Consider the following 18,839-nt stretch of genomic DNA (forward strand, 5'->3'; position numbering starts at 1 on the left):
GAAGAATGAACGAAAACACAACCCAAATCCAAAAATCACAATACAGTAAAGGCAAGTAGTAACTCAGCAGCTGCAATAGTTTTCACATCAAGTCTCAGCCAACAATCCTAATAAATTAGTCAAATCATTCAAGTGTAAACTTTCACCCGTAAGTTTTTAAATTGAGGTCTTTAGAATATAATCCTTTCCAATAAGAAATTATTTTTAAAATATACTTCCTTCAAATATATATCTTTCAAGCATAGTTCTTTCAAGATAAAACCTTTCAAATATAAACTTTTCAAGTAATATCCTTTGAGTATGAGTCACCCTGTGATACCTAAGCATGGAAGATTAGCAGCTCCGAACACAGATATAACCATAGGGAAAATCTACTAGGAAACCATCCCGTAGTACCGAATTAATTATGCAGTACGGAGGGGGGGGGAGGGATCTCTCGGAATACGTTCGTAGTCCCAAAATAAATATACAGTGCTGGGGGATCTCCCGGAATACGTCTGTAGTCCCAAAGTAAATAAGCAAGACATGGGGATCTCCCAGAATACGTCCGTAGTCCCAATTTAAATATGCAGTGCTGGGGGATCTCCCGAAATACGTCTGTAGTCCCAAAATAAATATGCAGTGCTGGGAGATCTCCCGAAATACGTCCGTAGTCCCAATTTAAATATGCAGCATAAACAATAGAGATAACAACTATAACACGACAGAAACCTCATACATCACCACAACGAGTACAAAAGAAACAATGACATAAATGCAAAGTACGACGAGCAAATCAACTCAAGAATTTAAATCACAAGAATGGTAGAACTCATTCACAAGGAATAACCACAGTAAAGAATGCTAGGCACAAGGAGAACAACTTAACAAGGGAAAACAAAACAAAAATGTAGCAACGATTCCACAATATTCAAGTCAATAATAAGAAACCAACACGAGTCAAATAGTTCCAAATAATGGCAAGTCAACTAAAATATAGGTTATCTAAACTCCTTTTGAGGTTGAGCAATTACGAGGAATATTCAGCAATTCAAGTAAGGATAAGCAGCGGAAGATAATCATAACTCCAATTTAGACTAAACAATTATAGGATGAGAAAATAATGATTTCAATTAAAGATAAACATTTATGAAAAATATAGCACGACGATAAAAGAGGTAAAATCTTTGGTTAAGTCAAATAAGGGTCAAATAGACAGTAAGAGTGAATCCTAAAGCAATTATCTCTAATCAAAACATGTAGAGGTGAAACTAGCAAATAGGAATTCAAATGTATCAAAAATAATATCATACACGGTGAATATAAGGACATAAGAACCCTAAAAGGCCAACTTTCCACAAATAAGTCCGAGCACGCACTCGTCACCTCGCGTACACAGACAACAATCAACATAGATGACTCAAATCCTAAGGGGTAGTTCCCCCACACAAGGTTAGGCAAGATACTTACCTCGAGTCAAGCTCAATCAATCCGTAAGAATGCCATTTCCACGAATATCCGGCTCTGAATGACCCAAATCTAGCCAAAAATAATTACATATCATAATTAATATCATAATAGACTCATCTAATTAATTAAATCAATACTTTAACAAAAATTCCGAAATTCGCCCTAAAAAGTCGACACGAGACCATGTCTCGGAATCGGGTAAAAGTCACAAAATCCGAAAGCCTGTTCACTCACAAGTCTAACCATATTAAATTTACTAAAATTCGACACCAAATGGTCATCCAAATCCACAATCCAACTCCCCAAATCCCTATCCTCCAACTCCCAATTTTCATCTTAAATACACACTAACTAGGTGAGAAAATACATGGGGAAGCATGATTATTGATCAAAAATAAGCACAAGGGACTTACCTCAAGAAATCTCTCGAAAATGCTCTCACAAATCGCCCTAAACCTAGTTGCAAAGTCCAAAAAAATGACAAAAATCGCGAAGCCCTTCGGTTTTAACCATTGCCTAGGTATTTTCGCACCTGCGGAGCCTGGGCTTACACCTACTGAGCCTGGGCTCGCACCTACGGGTGCGCTTGTGCGGCCAAAAGGTGCGCATCTACGCAATTCACTTACCCCCTCTACCTTCGCACCTGCGATGAAATGGCCGCACCTGCGTGCCTGTGGAAATCCCTTCCGCTTCTGCGGACCTTGCACACCTGCGATGACCCTTTACCTCGTACTTGCAACCCCTAGCACTCCTCCATTTTTCCACTTCTACACTTGCCTCCCCGTATGTGTGATCACGCACCTGCGGTCTCACCACCGCAGGTGCGAAAATGACAGATGCCTGAAGACTTCAGCAGTAACTCAAATCCAACTTTTGATCCGTTAAGCACTCGAAACTCACTCGAGTCCTCCAGGACCTCAACCAAACATACCAACCAATCCTAAAACACCATACGAACTTAGCAGAGCCCTCAAATCACATCAACTAATGCTAAAAATCATGAATCACCCTCCAATTCAAACTTAAAGAACTTGAAACTTTAAATTTTTACAACCGATGTCGAAACCTATCAAACCACGTCCGAATGATCTCAAATTTTGGACACAAGTCATATTCAATATTTCGGACCTACTCCAACTTCCGGAATCGCATTCCGACCTCGATATCAAAAAGTCCACTACCGGTCAAAATCTCCAAAAATTCGACTTTCACCATTTCAAGCCTAAATGAGCTACAGACCTCCAAAACACAATCTGGACATACTCCTAAGTCCAAAATCATCCAACAGAGTTAACGGAACCGACAAAATTCTATTCCGGAGTCGTCTTCATAGTACCGACTATAGTTAAAATCCTAAGACTTACGCTTCCGTTTTAGGGGCTAAGTGTCCCAAATCACTTCGAATCACCCGATAATTGAATTCAACTACGAACGCAAGTCAAGGCACATAATACGAAGCTGCTCAGGGCCTTATGCCTCCAGACAAAATTTAAATTATCAAAACGACTGGCCGGGTCGTTACAGTAAGACTCCACCTCATTCGGAGTGCAGCCGATTCTATGAGTCAACATGTCAAAGTTTTTCTACATACTTATGGGTAGGCCGGTACCCTGTCCTATTTGATGTCAAATAATTTTAGAGGCTTTGTAGATAGAGGTTCATTTTGTACAGTATGTCAGAGGCCTTGACGACCCATATGTATTAATGTTTTAAGAAAAATTGTTTAGTGATACAACATTTGCCCACTTATGGTTATATATTATGAGTTGTGGCCATGTTGGCCCATGATAGTTACAAAGAAAAAAAAAGAGTTACAGAGTGGTTCGCTCGGGCCAGTACGGCACCGGGTGCCAGCTACGCCTCCCTAGGTTTAGGGCGTGACAACCTCGAATATGCTCCTGCAGCAGCAATATCGAGAGATGGGATTCAAAAAGTATTCTGAACTTATCTCACATCTTCTTGTAGCCGAGCAACATAATGGGCTATTAATTAAAAACCATGAAAGCCGACCAACTGGTTCTTGTCTATTCCCTGAAGTGAATGAGATAAATTTCCACCAAGCTAAGCGTGGAAGAGGTCGTGGCCCCAGTCGTGGTCATGGCCGTGGTCGGGAAAGAAACTCTAATCATGGTAATAATAATGCACCAAAGAACCGTCCTCACCACCAACAGTGGAAAAGGAAGGAACAAAAGTTTGAAGCGGTGCAAGCAGAAAAGCCAGAAAATGCATGTTATAGATGTGAAGGAAAAGAGCACTGGTCACGTACCTGTCGTATGCCAAAGCACCTGGTTGAGCTTTATCAAGCCTTCCTGAAGAAGGTAGATAAAAATGCTGAAACAAATGTTATTTCTGAAAATAATTTAGACTTCATGCCTTTGGATGTAGATGATTACTTTGCACTCCCAGAAGGAGAAACAAGTCATATGATCGGTAATGAATCTGTAGAAATGTAAATATTTTAATTTTGGTTGTTTGTAATAGATAGTATGGTTATGTAATTGTTGTACATAAATAGAAGTTATGCTTTGATAATGATGTTTACTATAACATATTTTATTTATGTCATTTTGAAGAATATGGATAATCCTCAAATTATGTTTGGATCAAAGACCAATCATGAAGATATTTGTGTAACTGATAGTGGAAAAACTCATGCCATATTCAAGGATCAGAAATACTTTTCTTATTTGCATAAGGAAAAAGCAAATGTTTCAACAATTTCTGGTAATATAAGTTTGATTGAAGGCTCTGGAAGAGCCATTATATTTATGTCTAAAGGAACAAAACTTATAATAGACAATGCATTATTCTCCTTCAAGTCCCGAAGAAACTTGTTGAGTTTTATAGATATCCGCCGAAATAGGTATCATATTGAGACGACAGATGAAATGAATATGGAATATCTTTGTATTACAAAGAATATTTCTAGCAGAAGTGCATTATAGAAAAGTTACCAAGTTTATCTTCTAGCTTATACTATTCAAAGATTAGTACAGTTGAAGCACACTCTATCGTAAACGAGAAGTTTACTGATTCAAATATTTTGTGCTTTGGCATGGCCGTTTGGGCCATCCTGGATCAATAATGATGAGGCGCATTACTGAAAATTCGAGTAGGCATCCATTAAAGAACCTGAAGATTCTTACAAATAATGAATTATCGTGTGATGCTTGTTATCAAGGCAAAATGATCACTAGACCACCAATGAAGGTTGACATTGAATCTCCTGCCTTTTTAGAACGTATACATGGGGATATATGTGGACCTATTCACCCACCAAATGAGTTGTTTAGATATTTTATGGTCCTAATAGATGCATATTCAAGATGGTCTCATGTGTGTCTACTATTGCAAAGCTATTAGCCCAAATAATTCGATTAAGGATGCAATTCCAAGATTATCCTATAAAGGCTATTCGCCTTGATAATGCTGGAGAATTCTCATCTCAAGCTTTTGATGATTACTGTCTATCAGTTGGGATAAAAGTTGAACATCCTGTAGCTTATATTCATACTCAAAATGGCCTTGCAGAGTCATTTATTAAATGTCTACAATTGATAGCAAGACAACTACTTATGAAAACAAAATTGCCACTACTGTTTGGGGCCATGCTATCTTACATACAACATCACTTATCTGTATCAGGCCGACACATTATAATAAATATTCTCCGTCACAATTAGTTTTTGGTCATGAACTAGATATTGCCCATCTACGAATTTTTGGATGTGTTGTATATGTGCCAGTAGCACCACCAATGCGTAGTAAGATGGGCCACAGAGAAGGTTAGGAATATATGTTGGATTTGAATCACCCTCTATTATTCGCTATCTTGAACCATTGACGGAAGATTTATTTACTGCTCGATTTGCAGATTGTCGGTTTGATGAAACAAATTTCCCACAACTAGGGGGAGAGATAAAGGAAATCAAAAGAGAAATTGTGTGAAAAGTTTTATCATTATCTCATTTCGATCTACGTACCCCTATATGTAATCAAGAGGTCCATAAGATAATCCATTTATAAAATATAGCAAATCAAATGCCAGACGCGTTTACTGATTTGAAAAGGATAACTAAGTCACATATCCTTGCAGAGAATATGCCTATATGAATTGATGTCCCAGCAGGACCATCTACTAGCATGAGAACTAGTGAACCTAAAGCACGCCTGAAGCGTGGTAGGCCTTTGAGTTCTAAGGATCGAAATTCTCGAAAAAGAAAATCGACAAATGATCAAAACGATACTATAAAGGGATCTCCTGAAGAGACCCAAGATCTGATTAGTTCTGAGATTCCTGAAGAAATCACTGAACCCAAGACTCAAGTGAGCAAGGAACTTTTAATAAGTTCAATTGGTGATAGGATTAATTTAAATCAATCTGAAATAGTGGTGGATAATATTTTTGCTTATAATGTTTCACTTAACATTATGCAAGATAGTGAGGATTTTGAACTCCGATCTGTCGAAGAATATCGATAAAGATCTGATTGGCCAAAATGACAAGGGGAAATTCAATGAGAATTGAACGCACTTGCTAAAAGATAGGTCTTTGGACCAGTAGTCCAAACATATACTGGTATAAAATTAGTTGGTCATAAATGGGTTTTTGTGTGAAAAAGGAATGACAAAAATAAAGTCGAAAGATACAAGGCTCGTCTTGTCGCACAAGGATTCTCACAACGACGTGGAGTCGATTATGAAGAAACATATTCACCCGTTATGGATGCCATAACATTTCGATATCTCATCAGTTTAGCCTTAGTGAAAGGCTTGAAATACATATGATGGACGTGGTTACAGCTTATCTGTACGGGTCACTTGATAATGAGATTTACATGAAAATCCCTGAAGGATTTAAAATGCCTGAAGTAAATTCAAAATCTCGGGAAATATATTCAATCAGATTATAAAAATCTTTGTACGATTTAAAGCAATCTGGGCGCATGTGGTATAATCGCCTTAGTGAATATTTGTTTAAAGAGGGTTACATAAATGATGTTATTTGTCCATATATTTTTATAAAGAAAATGGCATCAGATTTTGTTATACTTGCTGTTTATGTTGATGACATAAATCTTATTGGAACTCCATAAGAGCTCCAAAAGGCAATTGAATATCTTAAGAAAGAATTTGAGATGAAAGATCTTGGAAAGACAAAACTTTGTCTTGAACTGCAAATTGAACATTTAGTAGACGAGATCTTTATGCATCAATCTGCCTATACAGAAAGGGTCTAAAAATACTTTTACATGGACAAAGCGCACCCATTGAGTACATCAATGGTTGTTCGATCACTTGAAGTGAATAAGGACCCGTTCTGATCTCCAGAAGAGGATGAGGAACTCCTTGGTCCTGAAACACCCTATCTCAGTACAATTGGTGCACTTATGTATCTTGCCAATGCTACAAGGCCTAACATAACATTTTCTGTTAATTTACTAGCAAGATATAGCTCTTCTCCTACACGGAGACATTAGAATAGGATTAAGCATATTTTGCTATATTTAAAGGGAACTCTTGACATGAGTTTGTTTTATGCTAACAAAAGTAGTGCATATCTTGTTTGGTTATGCATGTGCAGGTTATTTATCTGATCCCCATAAAACTCGATCTCAAATCGGGTATGTGTTTACATATGGAGGTACTGTCATATCATGACACTCCACAAAGCAATCAATTGTTGCTACTTCTTCAAATCATGTTGAGATAATAGCTATTCATGAAGCAAGTAGGGAATGCGTATGGTTGAGATCAGTGATTCATTTTATTCAAGAAAAATGTGATTTGGAATGTGATAAAAGATCCACAATTTTATACGAAAACAATGCTGCATGCATAGCCTAATTAAAGGGAGGATTTATAAAATGAGATAGAACGAAACACATTTCACCAAAATTATTCTACACACATGATATTCAGAAAAATGGTGACATCGATGTGCAACAAATCCGTTCAAGTGACAATCCAACAAATTTGTTCACTAAATCTTTGCCAACTTCAACTTTTAAGAAGATGGTATACAAAATTGGAATGCGGAGACTCAAATATTTGAAATAAGATTTTCATCAGGGGAAGTGAAATACGCAACGTACTCTTTTTTCTTTACTAAGCTTTTTCCCATAAGGTTTTTCTTGTAAGGTTTTTAATGAGGCATCTAAAAATGTGTATTACTAAATATGTGTACTTTTTTTTCTTCACTAGGATTTTTCCCACTGGATTTTTCCTAGTAAGGTTTTAACGAGACACATTATCTTTTAATGAACATCCAAGGGGGAGTGTTATGAAAATATTATATTTTGGATGTCCATTCATTACTCCGCTATAGATAATCTTCTTGAAGAAGATTATCCATTTAGTACTCTATTGAAGTTTATCTACAAGCAGCTGATGCAGACAGGTTGCAAGCAACTCAATGAAATGATTTGCAACAGCTTCTTATTAAACAAGTAGGTTGCAAGCAGCTCATGCAGATAGCTTACAAGCAGGTGATGTAGGCAGGTTGCAAGCAACTCAATGAAATGGTTTGCAGCAGTTTCTTATTAAACAAGCAGGTTGCGAGCACCTCATGCAGACAACTTACAAGCAGCTAAAGAAAAGCCTTGCAGCTGCTTCCTGAAAAGCCTCACAGCTGCTTCCTGAAAAGCCTCGCAGTTGCTTCCTTTCTTTTATAAATAGATGAATTTTCAGTTCATTATGAACATAAGTTTAAAAATTGAATAATATATCAGTTTCTCTATACACTTATCTTTACTTTATAGTCTTTATTTATAACAAATCATTGATTTTTGAATTTTTTTTGTTTTGATAATTATGTGGTTGAACATCAATACAAATCATACCCACTAAAACCCAAAAATAAAAAAGGAAAAAGGGAATATAATTATATACGACTGCCAAGTTTTGTAATTAAATTAGCTTCTAATTAAATTGTTGTTAGCGACAGGTGACAGGTGTTGAGAAGGAGTGAATGCAATGAATAATAGGGCGTGGATAAGCACAAGCACGTTTTATGTGGTGTATATGTGGTTTGGATGACAAATGGCCGCCGCCCTTTGATTTCTTTTTAATCAACTACTCTCCCCGTTCACTTTTAGATGACACATTTTGACTTTTCATGTTCCGTAAAAAATAATAATTAAAGTGCATAATTTATCATGATACCCATATTAATTGATGCATATTTTATTGGATTTGAGAAAATGATTTGAAATGAGTAATATACACTGTAGGTATAACAGAAAAAAAAAATGGAAGGAAAGGAGTACTTAATTAACCATTTTGTTTGTTTATAATGGCTGTTAATAAACCAGCTTGTACATAGTTTAGCTCATTCCGTACAATGAATTTCCGTCCTCTAATTTAATCAATTGAGGTGTATTAGCTAGTATATTGTAATTACTAATTTATCCATGCGCGAACCGGGTAAATGGGTGATCCGAAGGCCCATGGTCTAGGTTGGTGGCCACTATTGCATTTTGGAGAGGTGCATTACGTGCGTCTCTATCTCTATGTATTTTTAAAATTTAAATTAAGAAAAAACAATAATTTATCTCTAGCAAAAGGAATCAGAAGTTTACAAAGTGCATAAACTACTGCTTTAATTAATAACCACCTATTTCTATTTTCTTGTTCGAATAGGTTTTGTATAATTTCTTAATTTAAATTCAAAAACTGGTTCAATCGATTCAATGAACTCCCGATTGTTTTTAGACTTTATTTTACAACTGCCACCATCTATATCCAAAAACTCTCGCCTTACTACAATGGGCACAGACAACTAATGGCTTCAATAATCGGAACATCAAATATTAGACAAAACTTTCATTTAAATAGTAATCTTTCCACGTTATTCTCGTTCCAATTTCCTCCTGAGTGTGCTGAAGTAAACAATGTACCTTTTTTCAAATTGTAAAAGGGGAAAACGAATACATATATGCCAAATTTACCAAAAAAAAACAACACGCATGCATGGTAACGAAGTTTCGTGATCAAAATGATTTGTAAAAACGTGGAATAATGTACTCTATGTTTAAGACATATATATATAAATACTCTCTGTTTAAGACAAAGAACCCTAATTCTTTATTCCTAAAAAATGAACCTAGATTTTCGATAAATACAATTTGGGAAAAAGGCCCAAATATGACCTTGTGGTATTCAAAATGGATCAATTATAACCCCCGTTTAAATTTGAATCCAAAAATGACCCTGCCGTTATAAAATGGATCTAATAATGCCCTTGTGTTATTCAAAATGGATCAATAATGCCCTGGATTTTTTTTAAATGCTTTTAAAAACTGAAAAATATATATTCTGTAAAAACTAGAAAAAGAAAGGAATTTGCAAAATATATATTTTTAAGTCTTTTCAGTTTTTTTAAAGTATTTGTTTTGTAAAAACTGGAAAAAAAACAAAAATTTTAAAAAAATTGGAAATTTATTGAAAAACAAAACTCTCCTAAAGCAGTGGATTACATATGCATTAGTTTTAAAAAAATAAAAATATTTTGCAAAATCTTTTTTTTTTCAATTTGACGGTTCAATATTTTTTAGGTTTATTTTTATAAAATAAAAAATCTACCATAATTATCGGTACAGTTATAGATTTATATAAAAACATACGGTTTTATTAAAAAAACCTAAAAATCGGTTCGGCACGGTACGATTATGTCGGTTTAGTAGGTTTTTAAATATTCATTTACCGTTATATGTCGGGTTTTTTAAAAATAAATTTCCAGTTTTAAATTTTTTTTAAAAAAAAAAATCCAGTTTTTAAATTTTTTTTTCTTTCAGTTTTTACATAACAAATACTTTAAAAAAACTGAAAAGATTTAAAAATATATATTTTGCAAATTCCTTTCTTTTTCTAGTTTTTACAGAATATATATTTTTCAGTTTTTAAAAGCATTTTAAAAAAAAATAAAAATTCAGGGCATTATTGATCCATTTTGAATAACACAAGGGTATTATTAGACCCATTTTATAACGGCAGAGTCATTTTTGGATTCAAATTTAAACGGGGTTATAATTGATCCATTTCGAATACCACAAGGTCATTTTTGGGCCTTTCACACGTTTTAATATTCTTCTAGTTTATTAGTACTACATGTTTCGCACGTTTAACATTATCAACGTGATTTATGAATTTCCGAGTAAGTTTGCCTCAGAAGTCAGATCCGTTGCACTTTAATCTTCTTTAATTTGCACATGATAGTTCCAAATTACAAGCTTTTAGTTTACACACAACTATATCCAAGGATGAGTTGAATTTTAGACTTAAATTAACTCAAGCATGCGCCTAAACTTCATGGAATAAGAACTAGATTTATCATAAAACCTGTAATTACTGGTTTATTAACAATGTCAACACTTTTCTAATTAGATATATTTCTAAACACTTAAAGTTCACACTCACAAAGTTTGATCAATTGGTTCAACAGTAGTTAGGGATTAGTAGAATGTGAACAAGTTGCCCTACTGGCTAGGAGGTTAACGTCAATTAATAATCGTTGACATTGCTTGAGCTATAAATATATGATGATGATCGAATGTATTAAAATTGAACAAGCCAGATTTAACAAGAAATAAATGACTCTCCCGTATTTATCCTACGGAATAAATTTAAAAATCAGCCTCCTTTATGAGTTGATGGTCAGCATATTACAATGTGAAACCTCCAATGGAATTGAAGGGCATAAATCAACATTTACTGCATGAAACTTAATTAGAGAAATTCAGATTAATTGCTTCTACTTCTGGAGCTATAAGCGGTGATATGCTGACTATTATTTCTTATTGAAAAATGTCCTTGGTTTGACATAACTCATAGTTTTTGAAGATGATAAGAAAATGTGAGAAGATAAAAAATAAAATAGAACGAGGATGCAAGAGGATAGTTACTACTGTTTTATAAAAAAATAAGTACAAAAAATGCATGAACAATATCACACATTTATGATAACCGATCTCAATTTATTTTAATTGAGGCGTTATTTAGTGTAATAAAAAGAAGATATTTAACAAGTCCCACCAGCGAAAGACTTGTGGATAGCCAGCCCATCATCTTAGATCAGCATGGAAAAGAAGATTCTAGTGCATAAAGATTAAAGATATGAAGGGTTTGGCCAATTAAGACTGGAAAGAAAATGAAATTGAAATTTAGGGGGTCCAACACACTTAATTTGGTTGCCATTTAGAAGATTGTTAGGTAAGGTACTGTAACGCTTAATTAGCAGTCGGCAAAGGCATAACAATTGGATAGTCCAATAGTGGGATTATTTCTAAATTTTAAATAATATTTGAGGAGATATGTATGCCGACCTAGGAAAATTGACGGGACACTCCGCTGGTTTAGTTGCCAATTGGCTGGTCACAGTTTGTGGCTCTTAATTAAAAGCTTGGTATGTTGATTATTTAAGTTTTGATGATTAACTAAGTGTGATTACCTGCTCAAAGAACCAGGTCCTCAATATAGCTGCTTAACTGTTGTGAAGAACCAGCTCCTCAGATTAAAGGATCAGCTCCTCATGGTTGAGACTTGTATGTATGAACAAGACAATAACTTTATCTCAAAGTTACCCAGTTCCGAGTTTGGTAGAAGATGGCTGCTATAAGTGATAAGGGTCGTTGCTCAAGAAGATACAGATAAGTCAGTCAGAGACAAAAGTCCCAAAGCTTGTGGAATCCTTAAAACGGTAAGAGTCCTATCAAAGAGGAAGCTGACTATGAATAGGACTCCTAGAAGATCTCAAGTCGTGTTTAAACATGATTAACTTTGGACTTCTGAATTATCCTTTCACACATCAACTAAAGTGCCATAAGTTGTTTTTACTTGTGTTGAGTACAGTGGCGAAGCCAGAAAATTCAATAAGGGTGTTCAAAATTTGAACACCCTTTGCCAGTGGGCTATGCAAGGGTGTTCAAAGTCTAGTTTTAATCAATAACAAGTAGTATTTTACCTTATACGTAGTATAATATTTCGGCGAAGGGTGGTCAACTAACCACCCTTGGGACAACATAGCTTCGCCCCTGGTTGAGTACTTGCTTTGTATTCTTCCGAGTCAGTCTAGTGAATGAGTTTTAAGAAATTGAGTTGTAATTAAACGTCATAAACAATTAGTGAGTTGGAGTGAATATTTTACTTTACAACTTAGAGTAACTTGTGAATCAAATAGGAGTAGTAGGAGTACTGGAGAGTATTGAATTACAGTCTTATAATTGATACATTTTGGCTTATTATTCTAGTAGAGTTGGAGTTGAAAATCCTACGTGGTAGGTCGTGGTTTCTGCACTTTTTAATCCGGGTGATTTTCTATGTAAAAATAACTGTGTTCATTGTATTGCTTATTTACTTTACGCTTAAGGAACACGGTAAAGAATCAAGTTCTTTAGTAATCCATACGGGCACTCAAACTACCAATTGGTATCAGAGTAGGTTCTTTTATTTATACGTCTAACACCTAGAGAGATCTTGGGAAAAAAATGAGTGCTCTACTTGGAATTAATGAAAGAAAATATTACAGTTGGTGGAAAGCAGGAATGAGAGATTTCTTAACAACTGAAGACTATGAACTATGGACTATAGTAAACCAAGGTCCTTTGATTCCTACTAAACAAAATGCACAAAGTGAAACATTTCCTAAGGACCCCTCCGAATTTGTGGTAGCTGATTTCAGAATGATGGAGAAGAATGCAAATGCTAAGAAAATCCTTATCTGTGGACTTGGTCCTGATGAGTACAATGAAATTTATGTGTGCTCTAATGCGAAGCAGATATGGGATGCACTCTAATCTGCTCATGAAGGAACAAATCAAGTAAAGAGATCAAGGATTGAACTGCTCATGAGAAACTATGAGCTTTTCTCCATGAAGGAGTCTGAGTTCATCCGGGATATGATGACTAAGTTCACTATAATAACCAATGAACTGAAATCACTTGAAAATGTGTTTACCTCAGAAGAGTTTGTTAGCAAAGTTCTAAGAATCCTTCCAGCTTCACGGGAATCAAAAGTCACTGCAATGCAGGAAGCCAAGGAATTGGATAAAATCTCACTTGATGAGTTGGTTGGAAACATAAAAACCCATGAAATGAGATAGATAGAACTGCGCAAAGAAGAACCAAAGAAGGATAAGGCCTTGGTTCTTAAAGCATCTGAGGATGATGAATCTGATTATGATGATCTTGATCTAGCAATGTTTGCCAAGTTCAAGAGCTAGGTTCATGAAGAATCCCAAAAGTGCATCCAAGCGAGAGACCCGTAGTAAGTACAAGCAGATTGACAAAGCTAACTATGATGGGTGCTACAAGTTTGGCAAGCTAGATCACATGGTAAAGGACTGCCCAATGTGGGAAATCGAATAGAGGAAAGAATGAGCTGAAAAGGAGAAACGGGAGAAGATGGGAGAAAAGGGTTCCAACAAAGAAAAAATCCTAGGCAAAGGATTTACTGAAGCCATGAAACATGCATTCCTAGCAGAAAATGAGGATAATGGAAGTGATCAAGAGGAAGAAAAGGAGGATGAGACTATAAGTCTCTATGTTGTGATTGATGAACACCAAGATATGAGGACAGAACTCCAGTACAACTTGGGATTCACATTGAAAGACCTCCTTTGTTTGATGAACACCACTATGATGAATAAAAGCTACGTATGAAAATATTTCTTCACGCTACTGACTTCGACCTTTGGGTAATTGTCTGTCATGGACCAATTCTCCCAACAAAATTGGACGGTGAAGGTAACAAGTGCAACAAACAATAAGATGAATACGATGAGGAAGATCGTCAGCTAGTTCAGAAAAATGCTAAACAAATGACTTGCTCTACAGAAGTCTGTCTAGAAACACCCTCCTCAGAGTGTCCTCTTTCATGTTTACTCATGACATATGGAGGATCTTGAAAACTGACTATGGGAATGAAAACATCAAAGTGGCTCCGATGACGATTGAAGAATCAAAAACATAGGAAGAAGTGATAGGAATGATGACCATGAGTGATTCACAACTTGAAGATAAGGCTAACCAGGTAAGTATATCTGACTTGAACGAAAATATTCATGCCATGTCCAAAAAGCAACTGATGGCCATAATTGTGACCTTAATGAATAAAATGGGTAATGAAAATGATCAACTAATCAACAACCTTTCTTGTGTCAAACTTGACATCAAATAGCTTGAATTTGACAAAGCTAGTTTAGAGAAATAAGTCAAAGACCTTAAGAACCAGGTTCTTAAACTTACTTCTAAGAATGAGAAGTCTCCTGATACACATGGCAAATAAAAAATGAGCGATCTGCAGGATAAGCTTGAAAAGGCACTAAAAATTGCTAATGATAATCTTTATGATGTTGAATGTAGAAATAAAGTCATGCATGAAAACCTAGAAAAAGGTTAATTATGAACTCTCTAGACTAAGCAAATGACATAAATCTTCTGATGTCTTGAATTGACTGAATAAAAACCGTAGTTCTAAAAAATCTGGAATTGACTACAGAAAAATTGTCCCAAAGTTTGACCCAAACTATGTAGGAATATATGACAATACCATGTGCACTCATTGTAGAAGAGTTGGACACTTTAGAGACACTTGTCCTGCCTTAATTCATGCTCAGTTTAGAAACACCTTTGGTACTGCTAAAAATGTGAAGATGGAAGAAGAGCCAAAGGTTAATCCTCCTGTCCATAATAAGTGGATTAAGGTTAACAAGAAAATAACTTCTAATCCCCTCCCCTTCTGGGCAAGAAGGGATCTGATTCATCCTTTTTTCAAACAAAAAAGGACCCAAGCTAGTCTGGGTTCCAAAAACTAACTTGTGAATTTTGGTGCAGGCTAAGGTGAGAGGAATTAATTAGGACTGATATCTAGACAGTGGATGCTCAAGACATATGACTAGAGAAAAGAAAAGCTTTCTCTCACCGACGCCTTCCAAGGAGGGAGTGTGTCATTTGGAAATGGGAAAAGAGCTAGATAATAGGTATTGGCAAGGTTGGAAAGTCACTCTCTCATGCTATAGAAGATATGTATTATGTGGTAGGTCTTAAACACAATCTTCTTAGCATCTCTCAAATGTGCGACAAAGGAAATGAGGTAAAATTCAATTCCAAAATTTGCATTGTCACTAAGCTTAATACCGATGAAATTGTGCTAAAGGGAAAGAGACATAACAATGTCTACAAGATATCGATTATGTCACTTTCTTAGAGTGAGCACACATGCTTGAGTGTAGTGGAAGATGATCCACTACTATGGCATAGAAGACTGGGACATGCGAGTCTCTCTTAACTCAACAAGTTGGCAGCAAAGGACTTGGCCCTTGGGCTGCCTAAAGTTGAGTTCACCTCTGACAAGGTATGTGATACCTCTGTTAAAGGGAAACATGTTAGGTCATCCTTTAAATATAAGAGGTTTGTAAGTACTTATAAACCTCTGGAACTCCTTCACATGGATCTATGTGTACCAATGAGAATAAGGAGCAAAGAAGGTAAGAGGTATGTGTTTGTGATTGTTGATGACTTCTCCAGGTATATCTGGACTTTGTTTTTGGGATCTAAAGATGAAACCTTTGATATTTTCTTTGTATTTGTCAGAATGATTCAACAAAAGATAGGTTGTAATGTTTTAAGTATAAGAACTGACCATGGAACTAAATTTGAAAATTCAAAATTCCTTGAGTTATGTGGCTCATATGGCATTGACCATAATTTCTCTGCACCTAGAACTCCACAACAAAATAGAGTTGTAGAAAGAAAGAATAGATCCTTAGAAGACATGGGGTGGACCATGTTGATTGCCCGTGGACTGCCTAAGAATTTCTGGGTTGAGGCAATCAATACAACTTCCTATCTGCTAAATAGATGCATGGTCAGACTCATTCTTGAGAAAACTCCCTATGAGTTACTCCGAGGAAGAAAACCCAACATCACTCACCTGAGAGCCTTTGGGTGCAAATGTTTTGTGCATAATAATGGGAAGGAAGCTCTAGGTAAGTTTGATGACAGAAGTGATGAGGGAATTTTCTTGAGTTACTCTCCACATAGTAAGGCCTATAAGGTTTTTAATAAAAGAACTATGTGTGTGGAAGAAAACGTTCATGTTATTTTCGATGAATCAAACAATTTGGCTGAGAAAGGTCTGTAGGATGAAGATTATGACATAGGATTCACTGGTGATGGAGATACAAAGGAATCTGATGAAGACGGATATGAAAACCACAAGGAAATTGACAGTGATCATGAGGAGCAAGAAGAAGAAAAAACTACTCTAACTGTTGACTAGACAAATGAAGCCACACCTCTGAACCTGCTCCTTTGGATCACTCCCCAAGAGAATCTTCTCTGGGTATACAGATCAGACCATGGAAGCATCAAAACTCACACCCTCTTGAGAATATCATCTCTGATCCAAATGCAGGGATGCAAACCAGGTCTTCTCTAAGAAATTTATGTGCACACACAACATTCCTCTCATAGGTTGAACCTAAGACTATCAAAAAAGCTCTAAAGGACCCGGACGGGATCATAGCCATGCAAGAAGAGCTAAATCAGTTTGAGAGAAGTAAGGTCTGGCACCTGGTAGAGAAACCCAAGAACAAAACTATTATAGGTACCAGATGGGTTATCATAAACAAGTTGGATGAACAAGGAAATATTACAAGGAACAAGGCCAAACTGGTGGTTCAGGGATACAATCAAGAGGAAGGCATTAACTATGATGATACATTTGCACCTGTAGCTAGAATGAAGGCTATAAGAATGCTGATAGCCTTTGCTACACACATGGAATTCACTTTATACCAGATGGATGTAAAGAGCGCCTTTTTGAATGGGTACCTGAAGGAGGAAGTGTTTGTCAAACAACCTCCTGGATTTGAAAGTGAAGAATTTTCTGACTATGTGTTCAAACTGGATAAAGCTCTTTATGGTCTGAAACAGGCTCCTAGAGCTTGGTATGAAAGGCTCTCAAAATTCCTCTTAGCCAACAACTTTGTAAGAGGAAAGGTGGACAACACTCTATTTCTGAGGAGCAAAGGGAAGAATATTCTGATTGTACAAGTGTATGTGGATGATATTATCTTCGGGGCCACCAATGAAGCAATGTGCAAGGAATTTGCTGAGATGATGGGAAATGAGCATGATGGGTGAATTGAACTTCTTTCCGGGGCTGCAAATCAAGAAAACACCGACCGAAACCATGATACATCAACAGAAATATATCAAAGAGTTACTGAGGAAATTCAACATGGGCTCCTCTAAGTCTATTGATACCCCCATTGCCATTGCAACAAAGTTGGACCTTGATGAACTAGGAAAAAGTATGGAACATAAGCGATATATAAGAATATAATGATTGGGTCACTGTTGTAGCTCACAACAAGCAGGCCTGATATAGTGTTTAGTGTGGAATTATGTGCAAGATTTTAGGCAAATCCCAAGGAATCTCGCATGAAGGATGTCAAAAGAATGCTAAGATATCTCAAGGGGATCCCTGACCTCTATCTATGGTATCCCAGAGGGTACAACTTTGATCTAGTGGGTTATGTTGATGCTGACTATGCAGGTTCTCATGTTGAGAGGAAAAATACTTTAGGAACAACTCATTTTCTAGGTTCTTGTCTGGTGTCTTGGGGAACCAAGAAGCAAAACTCAGTGGCCTTATCTACAACTGAGGCTGAATATGTGGCAGCATCATCCTGTTGTGCTCAGTTACTATGTATAAGACAACAACTAAGGGACTATGATATATTTGTTGATTGTGTTCCCATTTTCTGTGATAACACTAGTGCAATAAACATTGCTAAACATCCATGTCAACACAAGAGAACAAAGCACATTGATATTAGACATCACTTTCTCAGAGACAATGTTGGAAATGGGAATATCTCAATTAACTTCTATAAAATTGAAGATCAAATTACTGATATTTTTACTAAAGCTCTTAGTAGGGATCACTTTGAAAGGAATAGACTAGAACTAGGTCTAATCAACTCCTCCCACTAAGTTGACTCCCAATGATTGGTTAGAAAAAGCATAATAAGATGTAGATAATTAAGTGCAATGTGTTTGTTTCAGCTTTGTGCTTGTATTAAGCTCACACACTTTCTTAGAAAATGTGGTTGTTCACTGTGTTGCATGATACTAATATGAAATCCTGAAACTTTATTGCAGAAACAAATAAGGAGTTGCTAAGGAGTTGGTTTATTGACTCAGGTATATGCCATACTGTCTTAAGTCACTAGGACTTTATATTCTAAAATTACTGCTATACTCAGACTTTTAATTCTGTTGGCATCACTTCTAATTATCTTCTAGTCAAAGAGTAAGTGGGAATCCTTGTGCAATTAGAGATCAATTACTCCTGAAAACCTTACAGTCAAAGTAACCGTTATAAG

At 36.0% G+C, this 18,839-nt stretch overlaps 1 protein-coding gene across 1 annotated transcript; it reads left to right on the top strand.

Annotated features, from left to right (window-relative positions):
* Positions 1-3,368: 3,368 nt before the first annotated feature.
* LOC138910399 (uncharacterized) lies at positions 3,369-3,902 on the top strand. Its single transcript, XM_070201636.1, has one exon. The coding sequence runs from the start codon at positions 3,369-3,371 to the stop codon at positions 3,900-3,902; it is 534 nt and encodes a 177-aa protein (XP_070057737.1).
* The last annotated feature ends 14,937 nt before the right edge of the window (positions 3,903-18,839 follow it).

The sequence above is a fragment of the Nicotiana tomentosiformis genome, chromosome 4, assembly GCF_000390325.3.
Source record: "Nicotiana tomentosiformis chromosome 4, ASM39032v3, whole genome shotgun sequence".
NCBI classification, from domain to species: Eukaryota; Viridiplantae; Streptophyta; class Magnoliopsida; order Solanales; family Solanaceae; genus Nicotiana; species Nicotiana tomentosiformis.

Excerpts from the sequence above, each read along its gene's own strand:
- LOC138910399 (XM_070201636.1), top strand. The coding sequence starts at position 3,369 with ATGGGATTCAAAAAGTATTCTGAACTTATCTCACATCTTCTTGTAGCC.